This window comes from Bactrocera oleae, chromosome 4, assembly GCF_042242935.1.
Source record: "Bactrocera oleae isolate idBacOlea1 chromosome 4, idBacOlea1, whole genome shotgun sequence".
Lineage (NCBI taxonomy): Eukaryota > Metazoa > Arthropoda > Insecta > Diptera > Tephritidae > Bactrocera > Bactrocera oleae.
In genome coordinates, this window is record NC_091538.1 from 49,978,427 (window position 1) to 50,006,333 (window position 27,907).

General features: G+C 35.0%; 1 protein-coding gene across 2 annotated transcripts in view; it reads left to right on the forward strand.

Annotated features, from left to right (window-relative positions):
• Nucleotides 1–27,907, forward strand: part of LOC106624820 (GTP-binding protein Di-Ras2) — a 79,466-nt gene that overhangs the window by 50,719 nt on the left and 840 nt on the right. Inside the window, exons 5-6 of one of the 2 annotated variants that reach the window (XM_036376750.2) lie at nucleotides 27,210–27,284; nucleotides 27,729–27,840. In XM_036376750.2, the coding sequence (XP_036232643.2) occupies nucleotides 27,210–27,284; nucleotides 27,729–27,840 (187 nt within the window). The remainder of the gene's footprint in view (nucleotides 1–27,209; nucleotides 27,285–27,728; nucleotides 27,841–27,907) is intronic. The other variant, XM_070108607.1, reaches the window with a different exon arrangement.

A 27,907-nucleotide genomic window follows, 5' to 3' on the forward strand; every position in this document is an offset into this window, starting at 1 on the left:
TTTCTCTTGGTTTAATTAAATTTGCCTATATTTATTTTATTGAGTTTTCTGTACATTCTTTCGTAATGTTCCCAAAGTTTTGGTTAAACACCCATATTTTCAAGTCTAACCTTTTTTGATTTTTACCAAGAAGGGCATAAAAACCTTTAACCAGAAACCGGAGGGATTGATGAAATGTAACTCTCTTATCACCAATTCCTTAAACCATTTCATTTATATGAGAATACAATGCCCTCCATTACCATATAGTTAGACTGACATAATAATCTGTTAACATCACTGTTGACGGCTGGGTATGCTTAATAAGAAAATACCTGGATTTCTTCCCGCCCAAGAATTGCTAGTTTTTCAGAATTCCTCAAGTTTACCTAAAGCATGTTTATATCTTATTTGTCTTGCATACACCCCATTGAGACAAGTCAAACTTTATGACAACTAAATAAATAAAAGTACGTTTGGAGATATCTTAAGGTTTATTATATTCTTCATTTCAGCCAGGTCTAAAGTTTCAAAAATATTAAAATCAAAAAGAGAAATTCTATTCGTTCTTCTTCACCCCTATAAGAATCTGTCAACATTAAATCGTTTTTTGAATGCTTTAGACTGGGCTCACATCTTACTTTGAAATTTTTACTCTCAGTATTTGACGTTTGTCATAATCGCTTAGCCAACAAAGAAAAATATGTTTGTTGATTGTTAATTGTGTCATAACCTTTTTAAGAGGATGAGCCACTTAAACTCGACTTCTTTATAGTTACACAAAGGTTGGTTGAAAAGTTTCTGCGGTCGAAATGAACAAAATACTCTTTTTGGTGTAAAATATAATTTTGTATTTAATATAATTAACTTCGATACACTTATTCCAATGATCCTCCAATAATTTTATGTCATCCCTATAATGACTTTGCGGAAGCTCTGCAAAATACCCGTCTACGGCTGTAATAGCTTCTCCATTCGACGAAAAATGCTTTCCACGATTTGTTTTAGGTTTCTGATTAAGTAGTAGTCGCTAGGTGCCAAATCTGGTGAACACGGTGGATGCTCATGCAATTCGTAGTCTAATTCGTTGAATTTTGTCATTGTTAAACACTTTTGTAAGCAGGTGCATTGGCTTGATGAAAAAACCCAAGTCTTTTCTCACGAATTTTTTTATGCAGGTGATATAAAAGGCTGCAATAATAATCAGAGTTGATTGCTTTAATATTCTGTAGATAATCAATCAACAAAATTCCTTTTGCATCACAAAAAAAATGATGCCATAAACTTCTTTGCTGATCGTTGTGACATCACCTATTTTAGAGTTGAACAACTACCTTAAGTTCACTGTAAACATTCTTGTTTCAATTTAGGATCATGGTGGTAGATCCAAGTATCATCCATAGTTATCAAACGATGCCATAAATCGGCTTTATTCTATTTAAATCTTCCGATCTATTTTTTGTTGAATTGTTAACGTGTGTGGCACTAACTTTCTATACAATTATATTTGATATTTAATATACTTAGAGCCGGACTTACCGCGTTTCTTTGTTTCCTCACTTTATTAAATATATTTATCACTTTGTACTTTTAATTAAGAACTTCAACACGCAACACGCCCATTCACTCGTGCGCTGTCTGATTCGCTGGCAATTTGTTAAATTACTTGTCGAAGATAAAGCGCTACTGAGCAAGCAATCCCAGCCTTGTACCGACATAATCGACTTATTGACTGATAAATAACAACAACATGCAGAAGATGACATACAAAGCACCGTTATGCGGACATCGGTTGTTGTTCGAGCGTTATTGGTGGAATGGTTGAGGTTGCGTTGCCACAGTCACTAGCTGTAAGTGGCTGTAAAGGATAATAATCTTTCAATTAAAAGGAAATGAACGTTGTTATCAACAGTGAGGCACTTATACACCAATATGTGTACACAGTCGCATTGGTTGGACACTTGACCGCAGGTTGTTTTATGCTTTTCCCACGTGTATTTAATTCAAACTATTACATCACTTATGCCTTCACCTTGACAACGAAAATGCGCTAAAATCAAATTATAAATTGTTAAATGAGATGGCAAAAATTAATTAAGAAGAAAATAAAAGTGTCACGTATTAAACGTGGAGTTAAGTCAATAAAGTACTGATGCACATATACATGTATATATACCATATATATATAGTAGATTATTCAATCAGAACTCACAATCGTATGAATCACACTACTTATCACATTGTATCCCATTTTGTCCTATAATAACAAAAACTTTATATCAAAAAATTTTTAATCAGAAATATTCATGAAATTTACTACCAGAAAATCGATTTTTGTTGTTGGAAAATTTCTTAAAATAAGTAAATTTCTTAAAGTAAGCTCTAATGGAAAGCTCTAATTTTTGTCGCAAAGATATTTTGTGGTTAATTAGGTTACTCATACGACACATCGAACGGATGTTGATGCTGGGGCATATGAGTCACCTGTTGTAATACTCATATAATCAAATATGGTACGTAGTCAGCCAGAAGAATTATTTTGGGATATAGTTTCAGTATATAGGGGCTACAAGAATTTTTTGATCGATTTTAATCAACAGAGTTGCCACATGCTAAGAAAATTATTGTTGCCAAATTCTGTTTCGTATTCTTTTTTGATGATTAACCTACCATATACATAGTCAATTCGGCTAATTGCGGTTCAAATAGAATTTTATGGAAAGTGGTTGTGACTTAAGACAAATTTTTCTAAGTATGTCAGGAGGATAATACGCATTATTTTATTTGCGAAAGAAAAGGCTGTTCTTGTTTCTTTCTGGCTTTATAGACCAGGATAGATAAATTTTGAAAACAAAAAAAAAAATAGTAGTAGGTTAAAACCCATTGAAAACGAAAGAAAAAATAACATATATTAAAGGAAAAATGTAAATAATGTACGACAACGAAAAGAGTTAGAGAAGGACGTGGTTAAATTTTTAAGGGCTAGAAACGTTTTATCTCAATTTACAGCAAAACTAAGAGCCCTATAGAAAAAAATTATAGAGCAAAGTTGTAGGTAATGAAAATATCTACAACTTTTCCATTGACACCTTTTTCACATAACCTCGAAATTGATATGAAAAGTTTAAATATCCAAGTTTTTGGGTTTTTTATTTTTATCTTGTAAAAAAATTTCTTTCCCGATATTTTCTTTAAACTTACCTTCTTCTATCTCAAATGCTCTGTATTCTTTTTTAGACCAAGAATACTGAAATCTCACATTAGTTTTATTTAAATTGTGTATAAATACAAACATGCAGTTTAGTAAATCACTGGAAGGTCACAGGCAGTGAAGGTAACCGCCACATATGAGCTTGAAATTATTATATGATTTATAATTAAATTTTAATTAAGCAATAAATGAATCAGAGTTGTATAAAGTACCAAAAAACGCAGGCAGCGTTCTACAAAGTGGCATAAAATGTGGCATTTTTTATGGTATACTTACATGGTTGGCGGATATACGCATTACTACTATTGTAATAAAATTTGTATATTTGTTGGTATTGTTGTAGTGCTTTTTTATACTGAAGTGACCACTGCACTTTAATCACCACTTTGCTCTTGCATTATTACGAACTCACCCAGCGCATGTCGCTCCACCTGTCCGCCTCTGCACGCCCGTCCATTTATTCGTTTGTAGGTCGGTCTATCCACTTGTTTGTCCATTTCACAGACATGTGCGCACACTGTGGACCAACGAAATGCCGACAGCAAAACAAAGGGAAGCCGCAACAACCGCCTGCTCGCCACTCGCATTCAAGTGCATTTCAAACGAAAACATAATTATTTACATATGTATGTATATATATATATGCGTATGTGTATTTGTGGGAGTGTGCATGCGTGAATAACTTGAAGTGTGTGCTGAGTTGACCGGCGGCATTTCACTTATTTAAACGCATACAAGTACACATATGTATCTACCTTTACCTTTATGTCCATATAGATACGGAAGAGTTCCTACATACAAGCCCATATGTGTGTTGCAGTCATGTAAATATGACATCTGTAGGCCACATTCTCATGCTCACAAATATGAATATAAATCCTCAAACCTACCCCCTCGCCTTCTGTTAGACGTAGTTAGTCCACAGCGTAGTGTCCGTGACCATATGGAAACTCTCTCCCTTTCTCTCTCGGTATTTGAATTGATAAATGTGGATTGCTCCAGCTTGGCTGCCTCAAACAGTAAAAATAAAACAGAAGCAAACGAGCAATAGAACATTCATTTATACAGGTCGCAAATAACCTAACTCTGAGATGTTTTTATACTAGGCACATGATTTTCCCACGCTAAGCCCTGAAATATATAAAATTCGTACTTAGCTTAGTTAATATAGCATACGTATGTTACTAGGAATCTACTAGTTGTTATTATTGCTATAGAGTATTCAATAAAATCTCCAACATAAAAACTCTTGATAAGATAACTCACAGTCCTAGTAATACCGAGTGGTCGTGATGTCAGATTATAGGAGAGTACTTTTATAATACAAAGCCTGGTATGAAAGTATTGAGCAAACATCTAAAAGCACTCTCTCCTCGAATGATAAAGACAAGCCTCCGATCACACTTCTGCGAAGAAACATTCATCCATAACTGCAATTAACCATCCATCAGATGGGGCTAAAATCTTTTACGATCGTATTTTGTCAGATAAACTCAAGACGCACACCCAAAATAGCAATAACAAAGGCAATTGCTTTGATGTACTACTAAATTTAGACTGATGTTCACCATATACCATCTTAGCTGAATTCTCTTATTAACAAAATAATTCTCTTTTCTCAACCTAAATAAGGTTCTCCAGCGTCTTTTCGAAGATAGCGGGGCATAAATAATATCTAGACCCAAATTGTGGAGGTAATGGTACTGCGGCAGTGTTACCTGTGACTTATTTGTAGAAATCTTATAACAGCACGACAACAATAATATTAATAACAACAACAACTATATATGTAATTTACAATTCCGGAGTTGAAGAAGAAGATCTTACTCGCAAGAAGCTCGATCATATGTCTAGAAAAGGTTTGCTTGAAATTGGAATATGCCTGATTTTTCTCGAAGTTACATGAAACCCCATAACTTAAAACTACAAGATACCGACGGTCGTAAATATACATTAAAATTTGTTTCTAAATCTTTCTAACAGAGTCGTAAAACAATTGACCACTTAGATTGGTTCGAAGTCCAAATAGAATTCAGTAGTTCACTTAATCGATTTAATAAATCTATACCGTTACTTTTTCAATGAAGTGCAACCAAATCTGCTCGTATAAATAAGTATGATGAGTACACCATTTTCCATCAATATACGCTCAATTTTGACACTGATTAAAACCCTTTCTTTCAGCTTTCAACTATCTGGTAAACCTAATTGGTATGGTTATTTTTTTTTAAATACTTCGCTTAACAGATTTTATGCGCTCCCACTTAAAATATTGGCGTCCTTCATAAATTAATTATTAACAAAGTTATTGGCTATTAATTTTAAGTGTTTGTGCAAAATTAATTCGTGATTGAATTAAGCGTTATTAATTGCAATGATTTATTGCTTAAGCATATATTTGAAATAAATATATACGAGTATGTAGATATAACTGTTTCTGAGAGCACTCGACTAAGAATTAATGTAATAAATTAATATTCCTGTGCAATTAAAAGCTGATATTAATGAAAAGGTTTATATAAATCGATTTATTAAGTGAAGTAAATGTGTTTGGGTTAGGGTAGGGTGAAATTTTAAGGGTACAGATATTATAATTTTTAAAAAACAAAAAAATGCTAAGTTTTTATAGTTTGCAGTGGCTGCTGAATGAGTAAAATATGATGTAATAATTAACGCACACTGTCTGCTAAATATAATATGATAAGGCAGCATAAGTCATACATTATCCGATATATACTGTATACAGAGAACCGCAAGTTGGAAATCCTTATACTGGGCATATAAAAGCTAGGGGTAGTATTGACTCGATTTTAGCCATCTTAGGCAAAAGGATACGCTGTTATTTGAAAGCGATGTTATTTTACTTCGTTATGTGAGATATTGGTCGGTTTATACGATATAAAGTGAAATGGAAGTATGAAAATCTTTATATTCGGTATATAAGGGCCTTTATAATAGACATACTGGCCCGACTTTATTCATTTTTAAGGTATTGTTGTTTCGTATACATATTAATTTATTCTTAGATATATACAAATATGATAGGAAATGTAAGTTTGAGAAAATTAGTATATAAAAAAAACTGTCAAATATTTTTGTACTTCCTGTTTTGCTAAGAATTGAAATACAGTTTTCTCGATTTTACGGCTTAGTACATATCCTTTTTATCGACGCCTTCATGACTAGCTCAACTCGTCCTCTTGTTCAATATCATCAGCCGCATTATCTAGCATTAGCTAGAAGGCTGTTTCTGTAGTGCAACTTCGTGATTTTTATTGCATTTTGATGAACTGATTGAATGAGGAGAGTAACGTTTGGTGGCTTAAGCACTCCGAAAATTATCCTATCTTGCGCTGCCAGTTCTGCTTAATCTTTGGAAGGAGCGTTGTCTATTAAAAGACCTTTAATCGACAAGTTTTTCTCCTTTCAAAACGATTTCACCTTAAAAACCCCACATTTTAGAAAGATTTTGACAGAATTCAAAAGGAACCTCATTTCGTTCCACAGTATCGGCCATCCAGTTGCAATTTGAGCTTCTGAACTTGCAAAGCAGCCTATTCTTTGCTTTTCCAATTACCAAGATTTTAAGTTTATGTCATTTAGTGGCGCTTGAGCAACACAAAAACGTGATTCGCTGTTTCTCCGACTTTACACCTGAGAGTATTTTCCAAACTGGAGACGTACGTTTTTTACGTCGTACATTTTATTGAATTTTTGAAGCTATCGATCACTAGCGTAAAAATTAGCTTAGTTTTCCTTCAATTTTGATGCAGGTTTTTTTTTTAAGCATGAAATCACTAGCTGGCCAGTTCTTATTTCTCATATTCATACTCATATATAAACCAACGACAAAAAGCATTCTCCATTTTGAACAGCTCTGAAGCAGTATTTTCCTTTTTCCAACTCTAGGAAATATGCTATTTTCCCTATTTAAAATGGCTTGGATTTAGAAACATTACATTTTTTCGCTAAAAACGTCATACTCGAACTTTTCTTTAAATTATTCAGAATTTCAACTTTTTCTTTAAACGTCAAACACACAGATTTCTTAGAATTCATTTTTACGTAGCAAATCTAAGGTTAAACTTTTCAAGCGAATCCGAAATTGGGACTGAAAGTTTTGCTCGTTACATGCAACCACAAAAAAATGAAATTTACGATTGTGGGATTCGCCAAGTTCAAATTTATTTATGGTCGATGCAAACTACATTCAAACATTGAAAGGTTTATTGTTCTTGTTTTAGAGTACTCTTGCCTTGTTCACGTTTTGGGAAAGTCAATGACAAAAAAGTGTGTTGACGTTTCTGGGTGTTCAAGTTTTGAAGTGTTTACGTTTTCGAGCGTTCGCTATATCTCACATATTGACTCCTAATTTCAGTAAAAAGTCAGCCGTAGACACAAGTGTCCACATCTTCGATATGTGGGGGCTTGAACAACCAAGGTCCGATATAGACAATTCGTATATATATTGTATTTTCATGCCGTAATATAGGAATGTCAGCATAATATTACTTACCGAATTCGGTTTAAATTGATCGAGAAAGTCCTGAGATATGGGTATTCACCTAAAGGTGGGCAGTGCCTCGCCCATTGTCCAATTTTGATCGGCTCCTATAAAACCCTTTCGTATCAACTCGAGTGGAAAGGTTAATGTCTGCGACGCATTTATTTATTGAGTTATCGCGCTTTTAGTAATTTTTAATATAACCATTATATGGGGAGTGGCTACTTAAGTGGTTTGATAGATTATGTACATTAAACCTACCAGCGGGCGGGATCCTTTTTTAAAATTGTTAAAACTACAGATGCCTTCACCTAATGTGATTTGTTGTACAAAACGATATGTTTTTTGCGAAGTTTAGTTACGACATTTTATAGGTTTTCGCTTAATTGCACTTTATGGGCGATTGGACTTATACAATTTCTCTATATGAACTCTGTCCATCATACCAATTAATTAATTAAACTAACTGATCTTATATTTTTGATAGAGAACACCTATCTAGCACTTAATCAGGAAAAGTACTACTACGAAAAAAGCCCACAGTATGCCTCAAATGTTACTGATCAAAAGTTGGCTAGGGATAGAACAGAAAAGAAATTCTAATTACCTAAAACCCAAAATTGTCTCTGATTGTAGTTTATGCTTCAAGATTTAATAGAAATAATAAAAGGTTTTATTTGGAACTAGAGTGCGTTATATATGCAGTTTCTCTTCTTTAATTCACAAACTTTAAAGCATAAGGATATTCACAACTAACCGTTATTCAGTATGAGCTAACACTCATTTCAACAAGTTTTTAGACAGCACTTGTCTTAAGAGCACTACCTCAATAATTTCCTTTTAGCCCAAAGCACTTTCACCTCAAGCACTCTTAACACATGTACCGTGTGCTAAAAAGTCCCAGGCCTAACAAAGAAAACACGTTTTTTTTTTGTTCAAACTTAGCTTTATCCATCAATATAATCTACATCAAAAACAACACCATCATTCCAGCGCCGCTCTAACATTTCAATATCACTACTTTCCGTGATAACCTATTCATTCGAGCGAAATTTCTTACCGACGACCATTTTTGTCATTGTTTTCATTGACTAATGACACGGAGCGTTTCTTCATGAACACATTTTTTTTCTTTTATATCGAAGTTGCTGCTCAGTTGATTTTTATACTCTTGCCGCATGTTGCTATACTGATTCCTTCACTTTCCGGTATACAAATCAAGAAAAAATAATATATCTGGATAAAGCTTTATACGAATAGTGCTTTTGAGGTGTGCCACCTTATGACCGAAAATTTCCCCCAGATACCGAATATGTGGATCCCAGTTCCTATTGAGAACTTTTTATCGAAAATATCGGTCAACCTGTCACATTCGAACTTAGCCCTTCCTTACAAGTTCTAACACGTTTTATGCCGAATATGTCATTCAATACCCCCAATACTCGTATATATACAATATATATATAATGACTTTTGTCTTTCCACCTGATTTTAAACCGTTCAGGTTGGTCAAAATATGATATATTTTAATGAAATTAAATGGACAAGTTTTCTTAAAAATTATGTGGTTTAGCGCTGAATTAGAATGGAATTGGTCTAGGCCTTGCTCTAAGCCTCATATCCATACTTTAACGAATTCCGATCCTCTGGTTTTCCTCATCAACTCCATATATTAAATTTAGAATCGGTCGAGTTTATATCACATACATATAAGAATAAAACTAAGTCTAAGTTTATGGCCTTCAATATAAGTCAAGAAGATACCAAATTTAATTGTAATTTATTCACGATTTCATCGAATAATGAATATTGAATTTTTTCGCAGCATTTTTTAGTACTTGTATAAAGTTTGCCAGCACCTGACAGAGTATAAAATGTGTATTTCGGTATAGATATGAATTTTTAACGATTTAGTAAACAACCACTTTAACCAAGAGACAAGCAACCCCTCTTTCTTGACTCTCCACAGCATTGTATCTTACAGTTATTACATTGTAATTGGTTGTACTCACACTCGACATTCGATGAGTGACACGTGGGTCAATAGCGTAGCGCTTAGTGCGGGAGGAGAGGACGAGAAGAAGAAGGCTATTTTGGTAGGTAAGGTATGGGGGTATTCGGAATTTCGGGTTGGAGGCTATATTGTATGTTCTGCTTGGTGGGTCATTTGATTTTCAAATATTTTTTTCTTTGCTAAATAAATATGTTTTACTTTGATTATTGTTTTATGTAATTTGCTATTTTTTTTTTCTTTTTGTATGCTTTTATCATACATTTTCTTCGTCAGCGCAAATATGTCGAATGCTCAAGGCTTCGCATTTCGGTCTTTTTCAAGTATTACTTTTTACAAGTAGATGTTTCAACTTTTCGTTGTTGTTGTGCCTGTACATATAATATATATGTTACTACGCATTTATTTGCAAAATTTTCCCTCTTCCTCTCCATCCGCTTTCAAATGCCACAAGCGCACACTTTCTTAGAAATAGAAATATTCCTTTATATCCCTTTTACGGTGTTTTTCGGCATTTTCTAGTTTTATTTTGTTTTATTTTATATTTTTGTTTTTGCAAATTTAATGGTTAACTTAATTTCGTCGGCAACGCATTGGCACGCCGCTTCTTATTTCTGCAATTATTCAATGTTGCCTCATTAAATTTTTCCGCGTTGATGTTGTAACGTTGTGCAAATGTAGGCAATTAAAATTTTGAGCAGTAAGCAATTAACTTACCATTTTTGGGCTTTGTTAAGTTTTATAGCAATTCTACACAGTTTTATTTTGTTACCCTTTCCTTGAAATCCACTACGAATTTTGAATTATTTGTAATTTCACTAATTTATTTCACTTTTTATAATCTGAACAGGATATACGAGTATTAAGATTTCCACGAAATTTGTATCACCCAAAAGGAAACATCGGAGACCCTTTGCATATATATGAGTATATGTAAATGATCAGCTAAGTCAATATAGACAAGTCAATCTGTCTGTACGACTGTATATATGCGAACTAGTCTCCCAGATTTTGAGATATACTAGATCTGAAATTTTTCACATGTCCTTTTCTCTTCAAGAAACTGCTCAGTTTTTGGAATCGCCGATATCGGGCCACTGTAGCATATTGCTGTTTTACAAACTGAACGATCAAAAAGAAGTCCTTGTATAAAAAACTTTGATATCTGACAAAGCAACTGCTAAACTAACTGCTAAAAATGAACAAAATCTGGTCAATACTTTCTGTGGATCCCATATACCTAACATTAAGATTTTCGAAAACCCGCTTGACTTCATACGAGGTGTGCTCAAAAAATATGGGGATTTCATTTCTTGAAAAAAAATGTGGAAAACGGTTGGCCTCAAAGGCCATCCCTGCAACTTCCCTCTAATTTCATACGCTAACGTTCAAATTTCGCTTTTTTCACTGCTTTTGAGCTCTTCGAAATTTTTCGTTTTCGATATCTAGCAAGTAAATCAACCGATTTCGACCCGGTTTGCGGCAAACGATGTGTTTCTTCAAGGTTTAGAACTGATTAGTTTTTGGTATCGATCAGTCGAGTCGTTTGGAAGAAATTCGAAAAAAACGATTTTTCAAAATATTTATTTTTGAGATTTCTCGAAATCTACTGGTCCGATTGGGTCCAAACTTACACGAAATTCAAGTGCAATGAAACCCTTTGGAATGCCGTTTAGTTTATTCAAATCGGTTGAGCCGTTTAAAAGTTATAAGAGGGTCACATACATCCACACACACACACATACATCCACACATACATACAGACATACGGACATCATCGTAGAAATGTTCGGGAAAGCTTCCTCGACCTTCAGAACGTCGAGATCTGTTGAGAACTCGATTTTTGCAAAATGGAGTGAAACCAATATCTTCCCGATTTTTAGAAAATTTTCAATTTTCTTAGCGGGAAGTTAAAAATTCAGTCATCTAATGTTGCCTCCCTCAAAATAGTTCTCATAGATATTATGCACTTATATCAGCGCTTCTTGCAATCATCGAAACACTTATTAAACTCGATTTTTGGAATAGCATTTAGCTCCCATAGTGCTTTTCGTATTTCCCTTTCAGCTTATCTTTATTTTTTGAAATAGGAAAAAGTCACACGAAGCCATGTCTGGCGAATATGGAAGCTGGGGCATTGTAACAGTATTGTTTTTGGCCAAGAATTCACAAGCAAGAACAAGCAAGAAGTGTCAGTTTTTAACAAACGAAATTCGCCAAACTCGTAAAAACATGTCTAACTTCAGGCTGCTACAGACAAAGAAAGCAATGTATATAGCTGAAAATTGTATCGTACTTCGGGGGCATTATATCAACATAATAAACAAAATTTGTTACAATTGGACTCTACAATCCCGCACAGTTTTAAATTTTAAAATTCCCGTTATTTTCTGAACATACCTCGTATCTTATATGTATATTGGTCAATCTGTGAGGTACCCTAATAAAACCCAGAGAGCATCTATTTCTGATAATAATATGTTGTAACAACAAAACTGGATAAAATCATGCACGAGGTTCTTAACCTTATAAAAGAATTTCAAAGCTTTATGCTGTATATATCGGTCAATATGTAAGGTATTGTAGCAACATTAAGTGAAAGTATAATACTGGATATATTATAGTTTTATATCGAAAAGGTGTGAAATCGGTCCACGAATTACCTCAGCCTCCTTACACTAAATATATTGATTTTCATTAGCTTAGCAGATTATGCCGGCTCGGTCAGTGAATTATCTTCACAAAAACCTTCAGGTCAAAACTTTGTATTAAACTAGGTAAAGTATTGTCCCGATTTCATGCATTGTAGCCAAAAAAATACTCTGTCATTAGAAAGAGATTATTTCTGAATTTCATTATTATTTCTTATATGTTGACGAAATTACAATACTAGACCTCACAGATTGCCTGATATATTCAACAAAAACTCAACCATATGCACTGGTGTCCCCATATTTGGTGTCTGGGGCCTTGAAAAGTTATAGTCCATTTTTCGACTAATTTTAAGGGTACGATGAAGTACTTTTATCGCACTATTTGGGCAAAGTTTTATTCTGATAACTTCATGGAAATCAAACGATTTGTATTCTCTAAGGTGAAAGAATCATAAACTTTAAAAATTTGTTACATGGGAATTAGGCGTATTTTTCATCCGATGAATAACGTCACAAATTTGATTGAATTGGTCAAGTAGTTCCTGAAATATAAAATTCCACCTGAAGGTGGACGCTGCCACACCCTTTGAACAATTTTTCCACTTGAACCTATGAAGCCCTTCCCTACCATCCGGGTTTTGAAATTTAATTAATAATTCATGAGTTATCGCACTTTTAGTAGTTTTCAACATAACCGTTACATGGGGAGTGGACGTTGTTATTATCTGACTTTACCCATTTTCACAGTATATGAATACATGCTAAAGGGACTTCTTGTAAGCAGGTTTGGTTAATTAAGCTGTAGTGGTTTGGAGGATATGTATATTAGGCTATTTGGAAGGTGGTGCTATGCCCAGTTTTTTAAAAATACTCTATACCAAATTACAGTTTTGCACCTTAATTAGTTATGCCACGTGTTTCAAGAGTGTTTAGATATAAGGTCAAATATCTCCCTACCGCTTTTTTGTCTTTTGAATTTCGCGGCTATGTACAAAGCGCTACAGAGCTCGTATCTGGCAACATTATACATAATTTGAAAGGTCTTGACATAACCTACAAAATAACGCTATGCATGATTAGTTTGGATATTGCGTTCAACAGTTATAGACGTGTAAACATGGAGTTCACTAACGCCGAAATTCGCGCTATTTTAAAGTTTTCCTTCGTTAAAGGCAAATCCGCTAGAGAAACGTTCCGTGAGATTAATGGTATTTTGGGGGATGATACTCTATCACTTCGAACCGCGGAGGAATGGTTTCGACGATTCAGAGCCGGTGAAAACGACACCATGGATAAGCCAGCCGGCGGAAGACCTGTGACGACAAATACCGATCAAATCATGGAATACATCGAGTTAGACCGGCATATGGCATCTCGTGACATCGCCCAGGAGATGGGAGTTAGTCACCAAACCATTTTGAACCATCTGCAGAAGGCTGGATACAAAAAAAAGTTTGATGTTTGGGTGCCGCATAATTTGACGCAAAAAAACCTTCTGGACCGAATCAACGCCTGCGATATGGTGCTGTAACGGAACGAACTCGTCCCATTCTTGAAGCGGATGGTGACTGGCGACGAAAAATGGATCACATACGACAATATCAAGCGAAAACGGTCGTGGTCGAAGGCCGGTGAACCGTCCCAAACAGTGGCCAAGCCGGGATTGACGGCCAGGAAGGTTTTTCTGTGTGTTTGGTGGGATTGGAAGGGAATCATCCACTATGAGCTGCTCCCATATAGCCAGACGCTTAATTCTACCATCTACTGCGAACAACTGGACCGCTTGAAGCAGGCGATCGACCAGAAGCGTCCAGAATTGGCCAACAGGAAGGGTGTAGTGTTCCACCAGGACAACGCCAGACCACACACTTCGTTGATGACTCGTCAGAAGCTACGGGAGCTCGGATGGGAGGTTTTATCGCATCTACCATATAGCCCGGACGTAGCGCCAAGTGATTACCACCTGTTCCTGTCCATAGCGAATGCCTTTGGTGGTGTGAAGTTGAACTCAAAAGAGGCTTGTGAAAAGGGGCTGTCCGAATTCTTCGCAAATAAGGAGGGGGCTTCTACGAGGAAGGTATTGTGAAGTTGCCGTCTAGATGGAAACAGATCGTCGAACAAAACGGCGCATATTTTAACTAAATCCGATCACTGTAACACTTTTTATAAAGCATTGAATGAAGAGCAAAAAAGCGGAAGGGAGATATTTGACAACCTTATATTACACAAGGCTTTAGCATTCATTATTCGACGAAAATGATAACGAAATACAAACATGTTTGGTATCATATTAACTTATATTATCATTATAAGTCATAAATTCCTTTAGTTTTAGTGGTTTACTTCGTGTGAACGAACAAACTAAACTCAATAAGCTAAATTTAATAAGCCGGTTGAGAGAACTTAATACTTTCTTACTTGTTATTAATATTATTATACTTCTTAAAGTCGAACTTAAATTAATTTGAATTTGAGTAATAGAAAATCGACGGGATGAACGCATTCATGCGACCACCAAAGTACACGAGACTAGATTTTAACAATGCCGACAAAAACAAACTTTACAGTGAACGAACATCAACACGTTTTGAATTCCTTTTACACACCTACATACATATATGCTTATATACATATACAACGCTGTGATTTGCATGTTTTACGCCGCCAAACACATACAAAACAAGCAAGGAAGTTCTAAGTTCGGGTGTAACCAAACATTTTATACTCTCGCAACGTAAGGATCAAACCCCGGGAAATTACTTCAGGTGTTGGCAAAATTTTATATTATCATACAATACTTCCTGATCCGATTCAAACAATTTTTGACACAAAAACATACTGTTATCGAAAGTTTCATTTATTTATTTTATTATATGAATTTCAATTATATATCTTACACATTGACCGATATTTTCGGTAAAAAGCCAACTATAGGCACTGGGGTCCACATATTCAGTACCTAGGGGCTTAAACAGGTTTGACTCGATTTACACAATTTTTGGTCACAAAGTGGCACACTTTAAACTCATTATTCACGCAAAGTTTAACCCCGAATCAGATGGAATTTCAAATGGTAGAATGTTATGTACCGAATTTGGTTGAAATCGGTTAAGCAGATCCCAAGATATGGATTTTCACCTAACAGTGGGCGGCAACGCGCTTCTAACAGTACCGTTATATGGGGAGAGAGCGGGGTTGTCACCTAGTTTCACCCATTTTCACATTGTCGATAGAGGTGCTAAAAACATTTGCTCTCAGTGAATCTTGTTATTGTAGCCAATAACGCCCATCTGCAATACTAACCGTCTTATGGTACCAAAAAACATGTGCACTAACTTCATAACTATCTCAATTTTTACTCAAGTTACAGCTTGCACAGACGGACGGACGGACAGACAGATTTCAACTCGTCTCTTCATCCTGATCATTTATATATAGATTACCTTATATCTAACTCGATGAGTTTGAGGTAATACAAACAACCGTTAGGTGAACAAAACTATTATACTCTGTAGCAACATGTTGCGAGAGTATAAAAACGCCACTCCCCCTCTGTGCGGAACTTAAATATGTGCGCGGATGACTAAATCAGAGTTTAAGCTGAAAGCCTAATAACACACACATAAACTCAAACACACTCGAACAGACAGTCTAGGTTGGAAAAAAAAGTGTTAAAAGAGGATGCTGCGTGATAAAAGCATAAAAACCGCATATACACAAACATACATATAAGTTTCCATTGTTGAGTATGTGTGTATCTACTATGTTAAAAAGTGTTTAAATTTTGTGGGAGCCGGTTTCGGCACGTGTTTGCAAACATAGACTTTTTATACGATATGCGCACATGCCAAAGCGCACCTTCCTTTGCGAGTTTGTGTATGTGTGTTTGTTTATATTAATATAAATCCGTCACATGCATCGCAAAATTTCAGTTAAGCAGTCAGTCAAATGACTTGACTTCACTGCCAAAAAAACACGAGTAATTTTACTGGAAAATTGAAGAGAAACAAGTATGGGTAACGTGGTGCTCAAAAGAAGAGAAAAATGTTTATTGTGAGAATATCATAGAATATGTATTAGTTGAAAAAAATAACGTCAAAGATTTAAGCGATTTAATGCGCTTTTGAAAAATCACTTAACCGCAACTTAAAGGGACACTCTCAAACATACACGCTACATGTAAAACACGCTAAGGTAAATGTATTTTCAAACCTTTCAGAAAATCTTTAAAAGTAGATTCCTGCAGTCTTAACCAGCTTTTTTTTTTTAATTTTCGCTCACAAGATGGCACTTACTTTCATGTTTGGACATATGCATTTAATCCATTACGGCGAGGATAGAAAAAGCTGCTCATAAATGCCTATTTGAACTTAATCCTTTACGGACAATATATAATATTACAGTAAATAATAGCGATGTTAGAGAAACTGCTCATAAAATCCAGCAACCATCGTTTTGACACTCAATGTAATAAAAATATGTCTAAATTTAAGACTCCTTATATTTTTGTATAGTTCTACTCTTTTCGAAAGATGGCAACTCAATTCCGAAATAAGTCTAAATAAAGGCAAAAAAATTCTTTCCGCAATACTTGGATATTTTCCATACTTTACTTTTTCGATACATACAATCTAAATGAAAGGAATACTTGTGGTAACTCTGTTATAAAATATTCTTAGATAAAACGCCTGTTTAATTCTATTTGGAAAGCTCTCTTAAATTGATTCTGTTTAATATTTTCAGTTTTTTTTCGAACGGTGGCAACTATATTACAAAAAAAGGATTAAAGCTTAAATTTTAGTCTTTTAGTTTTGGCTCCTACCATATATTAGAATATTTTTCCTTGGCTTGCCAAATATGATCCTTTATGGTATTTCGAGCATCCATTTCAAAAACAAAAACGTGATAAAATTTTTTCTTAATGCTGGGTATTATGCTCTCCAGACAATTAATTTTAAGATAAAGCTAACACATCCTGCACGAGAATATTTGATTTTTTATTTCAAAAGTTTTTGAAGAAATATAAACCAATGATTCTCAACAATGGCTTATAAAATATCATCACTCCAAAGATGGAAGATAAACTCATTCTGGTCTTCTTCGATACTTTACTCCACAACAGCAATAACGTTTTCGATGCGCACTGTACTACAAGTACGTCTCTGAGGATGCGCATTATCCACTAGAGTAAACTTTGTGCGATACCTATCCATAGTTGCTCGAATTACCGACTCTGCTGAGTGATTATGTCGACCGAATATTGGACACAGTGCAATAAATTTGCACGATTTGCAAACGTTGTTCCAGAGCAAGTCCATTCATTATAAAAAACATTTGGTAACAACAATTACTAATCATTTGTCAAAACCAATACTTTGTTTTTAGGTTTTTAGGGGATTAACTAAGTTTCGTTTGCTTAAGTACTATATAGAATGTTGAAAATCTTTTCTTTTTTTTTTTGAACTGGTATGAATACGCAAAGTGATTTATGTGGTAGATATAAGCCTTGCTTCTAACGTCGTGGAAAGGCCTCTTCCGATTGTGAGGGAACTACTGGTCTTATCTTTATATACATAGATACATACTAAGCTTTGTGTGAAATCCAACTCTGTGTTGAAGTGCTACTCAAATATCGTCAAAAAAATGATCGTTGATATTTGAAAGATTTTGATTTAAATGACAATGTGCTTTTAAAATTTTTGAAAGCTCCAAATCGTCATTAATTAGAATATTAGAAATAAAATTTTATAACATTTTATGATGAATGTTTTTGTAAATTAAAAAACACACAGGCACTTTTTCAATCATATATACTAAGTCTATCTAGTATTGAATTATCGGTTTTCTATGTTTTGAGTGAATCGATAGTATATTGAGATTTTCTCTCTGTCAGAAGCAAGTAGTATTTGTAGACTATAATAAAGCAACAACAAAGTTATTGAGTGGAATTGATACAAGCGGGTATGCAGTTACCTCATTAAAATGATATAAACGCTATATTCAATGCTACAAAGCTTTGGTTTACGTATTTTAGACCAGTTTTGCAATTATAAATGACTCATATGTAGCCTTACTCTCCAAAATGAGAATATAAACACTTTATTTTACTGAGTTTTAAAAGGTAAACCTTGAAATAAATCAGCGCTGTTTATACAATAAAAAACGCAAGGCTCAAAACTAAGAAGTTACTAAAATGTTATTTGTCGCGGAAAGAAGAATATCTTCATTACAAATAGAAGTGGTAAACTATTACGCATGCGTAAATGGACATGTTAGCGCAAGGCTGCAATGAAAATGCACTCAGCTTTTTTGAACAACATCTATTGTTTGTTCGATTAATTACTCTCCATCGCTAGAGAATCTAAGAATGATTAAATAAGTAACTATCCAGGTATACCTCCTTTGTCTTACCGAATGGAGTTACTTGATTTTCTTATTCTTTCTGTCTCCAAATTTTGTACTAAGTCAGAGGCGCCAGGTTCTCTGTTAGTTGTGTATCTTATAACTCTTAAATGATATTACATATGTTATGTATCAAATAGGTGTGTGTGGCTATTTCAGTCAGGCTCTTAGGCTCTGCTTGTATAAAAATGATTCGGATTAAACTTAAGTTTAATATCCAAAGGATGGAGGAGTATTTTTTTAAATCTTTAAAAAGCTGCGAATAAACGTTCGGCATGCATATGAGCTGTTTTTGTGTGTGTATATGTGTGTATTGGCGAATGAATAAATATTCACACTTCCTTCCACTTACAAATTCCAATTCAAGCATATTGCTTCTAAATTGCTTATTTGCCTGTGTCTGCGTGTGTTAGCACCCCAACATTTTATGTTTAACAGATTCGAATCGACTCAAAAAAGTAATAATCGGGCAGCTGTTACCAGTTCCTGCGGCTGCTATTGCGGGTGTTTCTGCGTGTCTGCTCAAAAAAAGATTCAAATGACAGAGCGAGTGCGAGTATTAGCCTGACACTTTTCAATGCCTCCTCGTTGAGCATGGAGAAAGCAATAAAAATTTGCATTAACTTGTGTAGGTGAACTACTTACTCCCACCAGATATACGCTTATTATACACAGGGTGTTTTTTTAGGCTTAGTTCTTTCAAAGAGGCTATACTTTTTTCGAAGTTGATCTTTTTGATTTAATTTATACTCAGTTTGGTGTGCCATTGCATAATGAAAAGATGTACTTCGGAAAAATGTTCGGTGGATGGGTTCATAAAGGAAATTGTCACAGTTGGAGTAATGATAATCCACAAACCATTATTTAGATGCCGTTACATAATTAAAAAATCAATGTTTGGTGTGCTCTATCATTGACCGATATTTCTTTAAAAACGCAGCCGGCCATAATGTTACAGTCAATGTGGAATAGAATGATGACTAATGACTTTTTCGTACCTGAATTGGAGTATGTTGATGTGGAAGACCTTTGGTAACAACAAGACGGTGTGGCATGGCATACAACCAACGAAACAATCAATTTATTGAAGAAAACTTTTGGTGAGCGCTTTATCGCACATCGTTGGCTTATAACATGGCCTCCAAGATACTGTGATTTATCACCGCTTGACTATTTTCTATGAGGTTATGTGAAGTCGCTTTCATACGCAGATAAGTCTGAGACGAAGAAAATATCCGGCACATTTTTGCTGACATACGGTCTCAATTGCTGCAATAACGGATTGAAAATTGAGTCTCTAGGCTAGAATACCAGTATATTCGAGCTAGTCGCGGCCCGATCACTTGCCCTAAATTATTTTTAGTCATAATGGTAAACCCTTATATTTATAATAAAGCTAAATTCTTTACCATAACTATAAAGTTCATGTATTTTAGTTCTTCTTGATAATTAATGTCTAAAAAAAACACCCTTTATATATTTTGCAGTGTCGCCTACAAGTTTATTACAGATTGTGCGTGCAAATTTTTGACGTATGATTTTATTTATGTCATCCCTCTGTGATATTCTTTGTATTTTACACTTTATTGCCTTCGAACTCAACGTAATAATCAATTTAAATTATCTGATTTATGGTTTGTGATTTTTCTTGATTCAATTCCTTTATGAACTTTTGTGCGCAATTTCGAAATAAATTAATATTATAAATTTCGCGTTCATATAAATGCGATTTTAAAATCTCTGCTGCACTTTATAAAATTTACGACATTTTTCCTCTTTGCTTCAAATGCCACTCCATTCATCATAATGGATATCTCTAGACGAAAGTTATTCGAAATATGAAAAACCTCTTGAAAATCAGTTGAAATGAGAGGCTACATATGGTAATATATACATATGTATATTTGATTTTGACGATCTTCTAGGCTCATGTTCTGATGTGTCCACCGTGTACTAGCATTCTAAAGACCGAATATTCTATCAAGAAATCACAAACAAAAATTATTCAGTGAATGTTTTGGTACTTCAATATTTCTCACCATGAAAAGCTTTCACATTACTCATGAAATATTTTTAAATATGAGGTTTAGTTGAAATATTTTCCATCTGCGAATCGCTGGTGAATTGCTACAAAATCGATCTATTTCTGAAGCTAGTTACTGGTGCAATAGTCGGGCTCGAATCGTGGAGTACCGTTGTTGTTGTTCTTTTAACGGTTAATTAGTCATATCATGGGTAGTTTAGGCCCAGGAAACGTGCTGTTTCGACGGGATCGGACCATAAGGAGAGGGGTATTAGATGAGCGGGATTCCAAGATGGACTCATTGCACGCTGGCCAAAAAGGTTTTGCTATGTGTTTGAAGCGAATGGCAAGGAATAATCTACTAAATCTTGCTCCCCTAGCGCGAAACTCTCAATTCAAACCTATAGTCTCAACAATTAGACCATCTTAAGAAGGAAGTTGCCCAATAGCGCCCAGCTTTGACCAATAGAAGAGGCATTGATCCACTAGGGTAACGCCAGGCCTGTAATGACTCGACAGAAGTTGCTAGAGCTTGGTTAGAAGCTTCTTATGCATCCACCTTATAGGCCCGGCTTGTCGCCAAGTGATCACTACCTATACCTATCTATGGCCAATGATCTGGCTGGTAGAAAATTCGCTTCAAACGAAGCTTATGAAATACGACTGTGTCAGTTGTTTGGAGATCTTCTATGAGGTTGTCAATATATAATTAATTTCACTATTTGACCTTAATCGGATCATTCTAACTATGCTATATAAAGTTTTCAATTGAATGTAATAATAATAGATTTATTTTTACTAGTTCATATACATATTTTGTTTTTGAAAAGTTTTTATTTACCCAAATTTTGTTATTATTTTCTGCCTCTTTGATTTATCATAATTTGATTTGACAGAGTTCAACGAATTGCCATATGCGGCATCCAGATTCTGTCGAAATTCACTAATTTCTCTAACTTGTTAAAATTAATGCTTCGGCGATTTGACCAAATACATGCAGTTTCGCAACACAAATGTTTGATGACAACACATTCCACTCAAATTCGTAATAATTGAAATGAAAAATTGTTTTACTAACTTTCCTCCAATACAATTTATATATTGTAATACACATGTACATGGACACATAGATAGTATATATGGTACATATGTGTACGAGGTGTGTTCAAAGGAAAAGTTGAATTTTAAATTTTTTTGAACACTACTTATTCATCAATATCTATTTTGTCCCCTTCAAAGTAATCCCCCTCGGATGTAATACACTTGTGCCAACGTTTTTTCCAATCCTCGAATCACTTTTGAAGTGCGCTTTTCGATATAGCTAGAGCTAGAGCTGACTCTTTCTTCGATTCTGACTTAATCTCGTCAATTCTGGCAAAACTCTTCCCTTTCATTGGTTTCTTGAGTTTTAGGAATAGAAAAAAGTCGCAGTTAGCCAACTCTGGTGAATACGGTGGATGAGGTATTGATGTGTAAGCTGGTGCATTTAGCAATTTCGGCCCAAACTTCGCTGCCACACGTTTCATGCCCAAAACATTCAATAAAATTGAATGGCATGAGCCGATTGATGTGTCAACATTCTCTCCAACTTTCCAAATAGTGATTCGATGATTTTCAAGAACATTTTTTTTCACTGTTTCGATATTTTCTTCGCTTGTTGACGTGATCGCACCTCCGGGATGCTTATCGTCATCAACTTTTTCTTTTTGAGACAAAGTGGACTCACCGAATGCCACAGTCAACATTTCAAATGCTTTAGAGCACTTGATTCCATTTTTAACGCAAAATTTAACTTATATTTTTTGATCCTTTTCTTTCAATAATCCGACTATAAGAAAAGCAAAATATCGATAATCAAATGTACAAAGCTCGCGAAAAATCAAAATACACTTTTTCTTTTGAACACACCTCGTATATGATGTTTAAATAATTATTTGCATACCCCGTAGGAATACTTTGCAACTTTGTACAGACTGTTGCTCAGCTCATTTTGGCACTTGGGGTACATGTTCCGGTTTGATGAAAGTCCCCAAATACCCTCGCAAACCTTATGCAAACAATATTAAAAGACATACCATAAATCGATGGATGTTTACTAGGTTTCCATTTCTACCCAATACCACGGATTTTTGAAATTATATAGAATTGAATTTAAATTCGGTCCCTAAGCGTGCTAGATGGTGTCTTTTTAGTAAAATTAGATACCAAAATAGTCTTCCAAGCGGAGATCACAGCAATTAAAGAAAGCCTTATTGTTCTGACAAGGAGTCTGCTCACAACAAGAAATACATTTATCGATACAGATAGCCAAATCAAATCTCTAATTGCACCACCCTACAATTAGACTCCGGACAAGAGGGAATTCATATGCTTTTTGCTACTTGTAGATATTTAACCAACATACGTGTTATAAATACAGCTGAGGTTTGGCCAATAGGTTAGGAACGCCATATAATGACTATTGTAGAAGCTGTCAGGAGGTAGAAAAAGAGAAGACTATAAAACATTTTCTATACGAACGCAAAGCTTGTATAGGAAAAAAAATCGCAACTATGGTGGAGGGTTTCTTGACGACATTATGGAGGTTGCACAGATAAAACTGTTTGTACTGATGAATTTCACCAGAAGCGCTGGTTGGTTTAAAGAGGAGACAATAGTGTGAGGTTTCACAATGGGCCTCCTAATGGCCTAGGTGCGTCATCAGACAGTAACTCTCACTACTTAGCTAGTGCCAGTTTCGAACTCGATTCTGCTTTGCAAAGCTTTTCTGACGGGGTATGTTGGAATAGCAATGCAATAAAATGTCCAAAAACAATATGAAATTACACAATGATAGTCAAAATATGAGTTTATAAACTCGAAATGTTTTCAGTTATTTGTCAATTGAAGCGAAAAGTTCATCGGTTGGGCGAATTGGTTTCTGTGTTAACTTATTCGTTCTGTTTTAGCGTTATTTCGGTTAACAAAACTGCAAGCAATTAAAAGCTTGCTGAATGAAAACAAATTTTAATGGTGTTCTGCAAATTGTTGATGACACGAAAATTTTATACTTTTAGATAACAAAAGCAACAATTTAAGTAGGATTGTCTGTATATTTGTGTGTAGATTTGCACCGATCTTATAAAGTATTTAATATATATAAATATCAATAAAGTAATTGCTCACATTTCTAAGCCGCAGCAATTTTAATGCAACAACTCACACATAAACACGATCTATCCGAACGTGCGTGAAAAATGCATAAAACTGCAAGCGAGTAGACATAACAGCAATATCGAACAAATATGTCTGCATATAATTGCACTTGAACCTCAAACTCATTGGTATTCAGAAAGTTTCGCTGCAGACTCACATTCGGCCTGCCCTGTCAGCTCTATCAGCTCTCTTGGTACACTTCGGTACTTTGACGCCAAACATACTTCTCCACTGCCGTTTTTTGCACTTTGACCGAGTGCTGCATTGCATCGCTTGCCCTCATTCGAAACTTTTTCTTTTTTTTTCTTCTTCGCTGCATTCAATTGCATTTTGAGGTTTTATTGGCCCACTGGTATTAGCATGGCAGCTACTGAACTGTGTTAATACCTCTTACGGTTGGTGTTGTTGTTATATTTGCTGTTGTGTGCAGTCATACACAAGTAATTGACAAAAGTTTTTGTTGCCACGAACTTATTGTGTGGCTATTTTTAGACATTTTGCATAACAGAGTTGCATTTCTCGAACACATTAGACAATAAATATGCATTTATTTGTATGTGCGACTTATTGCTTGCCTTGGTTTTATCCTTTTACATATATCTACTACTCATTCTTGCTTGTCTCTAAGTTTTGCACGAACACAATTGTTTCCCTCCGTTAGTCATTCAGACATTTTGAAAATCCAATTTCTTTTTGATGCCTGTGGATTTTGTTAAGAGAAATTGCAGTTTAAATGGAAAATTATATTGTCAAATTGCCTTAAATGCAATTTAGGTAATGGAAATTTTATCTCTTTTGATTTTAAATTTCTTAAAATTTATTCTAAACTTCAGCTAAATTGTTATTGAATACAAAACTCATTGTTATACAGTGATCTACATTAGTAATGTGATGAACCAATAAAGGTACAAAATGTCTGACTCCTGGAGAAATATCAGGAAACTCTGAGAGTGAGAATCAATAGTCTTTAGTAGTAGTGTTATATCCAATCGTAGGCAGAGAAATTTTTCACAGCAGTCCACCTGCTTAAAGAAATTGATAAAACTGTCTATAACTGAGTTTACTACAAAGACTTTTTATTCATGCCATACCAACTGGATCTCATGTATCTTCAAAAAGCTTTGCACCGATCACAAATCTGCTTAGCGTTTATTTCTCTTCCCGAAGGCTGAACGTGTGGGTTTCAAATGATTTCAGGCTTGATCTTGCAAAGCCGGAAAAATCAGGAAAAAAGTATTGACTTCTACAACTGCTATCCAATAAGGGCTTTCGGACTCTTTCTGGCCGAAATTGTTGGCATAACTGAAGGTGTCCAGTGGACATTTGCTCTAACCAATAAATTCATAAACCTGCAAGTGGACAGCAAAGCGGCAATTAAGACTATCCGTAGCTCTTATACTAAGTCTCACTGTGTTAGGTTATACAAGCAAGCAATCACTAGACTTTCAGTAGCTAACTAGAGGTACATCTCAGGTCTTGAAACACAGGGCATACCATAAAGTTACGTTGGCAAATTAAGCGACATTGGGCAGCTGGGGTGGAAAACAGTCAGGTTTTTTTACCAAATCCACTAAGTTGTTGAATAAGGCTTAATTTGGTTAACACCAATCAAGCTTTTTAACATTACCGCCGATTGAACAATCACCAGTTAAAGCACCTACTTCATAATGAAGGAAAAACTAACTTTGCTAAAGGCTTTATTGCTAATTACCTCAAGCAAAAATGGATTCTGTTGAATAGTTCTTCGTCTCATGCTGACAATATCTCACATTGATTGCTTTAGTTGTATTTATGGCAGAGCACAGCTACATATATGTTTTGGGTTACCTGATAGGTAACGATATGAACTTTGGTCATTTCGGTTATGTTCACCCGACTTCTTAGGAACCATAAATCTTAATTGGTCAAAGTTTGTCATACTTGTATTACACTAAAATACAGCCTATAAATGCGGTGGACTTTTGCGCGTTTTTGCCATAATTTGTTGAAATGTAATCTTATACCATTCACACACTTCACATAACACCAAAAAAAGTCCATCGGTGTTAAATCGCACGAGCTTGGAGGCCACTCCATAGGCCCACGACGTGAAATATTGCACACACCAAACGTTTTCTTCAATAACTCGATTGTTTCGTTAGATATATGGCATACAGCGCCGTCTTGTTGGAACAAAAAGTCGTTCACATCAACATCTTTCTACCATATTAAGCCAAGAAAAAGCCATTAATCATGGCTCTAAAGCGTTCCCCATTGACTATAACATTATGGCCGGCTGCGTTTTTAAAGAAATATGAACCAATGATTCCCTCTACCCATTACGCACAGCAAACAGTGGCTTTTTAAGAATATAACGGTTTGTCATTGTATATTATCATCTTTCCAAAACCAACATCATCAACGAAAAAACTGTGCTTCATTGTTGAACAAAGTTTTCATGTAAAAATCGGGTTCGGTGGCCATCTCGTTTTGGGTCCACTCACCGAACGTGCGACACGGTTGATGGTTGCTCGGCTTTAATACTTGCAATAATTGGATTATGTAAACACGCAAACCAAGTTCCTTCCCCAAAATTTTCCAATTTTTCAGCTCGATGGAGGATGAACTCATTCGGGTCTTCTTCGATATTCTGCTCTACAGCAGCAATAGCGTCTTCGGTCCGCACTAAACGACTTGCCATTATTTTGGTAATAAATTTGCACAACTTGCAAACTTTGTTTCGGAGGAAGTGTGTTTAATATGAAATGACAAATCACACTGCGTATAAATAAAGTAACAGCTATCAGAAATACCAACTCCGAAAAAAGTATTGCCTCATTGAAAACCACACATCTAAAAACAATGCTGCATACTTGTTATTAAGGGTCATTTTTTATAACATCTTGATAGAGCGATTTGAACGTTGTTGCCAAATATATCTCAGTTTTGATGATTACTTTCCAGAAAGTATTCCCTTGAGTTACATTTAAAGTCATTGTCGTCTGTAACAGCTTCTTTTGGATTTCTAATGGATCCATCGTCTTCGATGCTCATATGTCATGTACCGACATAATTTTTGCCTGAAAACTGTGAAATTTATAAACTTGAATTTAAAGGTTAAGTATTATTACAGTTCTAATAAACTAAATCCAATTTCTAATAATTTCTTAATCAAATAACTGTAAATCCCTTAAAATATTTATGGTATGTAATAATTTTATTTTAATTTAATTTAATTTAAATAATTTTAGATCGGCAAAGTGTGCGAAAAGGTGTGGGTCCAACAAATGGCAGTGGAATATGGCCAAAACAAATCCTTGGTACAGGTAGTACAGTATTCTTTTGATGTTTCCTTTAACCTGCTAATTCCACAAAAACCGAAGCCTGTAAACAAAACAAAACAAAAAAAATTTAAAAATACTTCTGACTTGAAAAATCTTTAAACGTAATTGCAATTTATAATCCTAAACTAATAATTGTACCAGAATCTCTGCGTACCAGAGTGTATGTGATATAACTTGTTCGATGATAGAAACTGAAAACCTGCATAGTCGTATTTCTTCTTCTCTTTGCTGCCTACTAATATTCCTCAGTCTCAGAACTATAGTCCTCAATCTATGTAGTCTCCACCTGACTCGTAAGCAGTCTTCCTGTGTAATATTTAAATTGCTTTCGCTATGCAAAACTGTAATTTTTGTACTATTTTTGTATATTTCTATTAAATATCGATTATATAAATTAACTTAATCCTTATATATTTTCATTTGCAGACAAGAATCGCAATGCCAGTCCTTCCGTTTCCGGTGATAAAAAATCCAGCTTGGTCGAAGCTGTTGATCCAGCCACCAGCAGCGGCGATGCCAAGCTAAAGCCCAGATCTAGGTCAGTATGTACATTATTAGTTTGCTCTATATTTACCTACACCCCCCCCCCTTGCTTTGGTATGGTA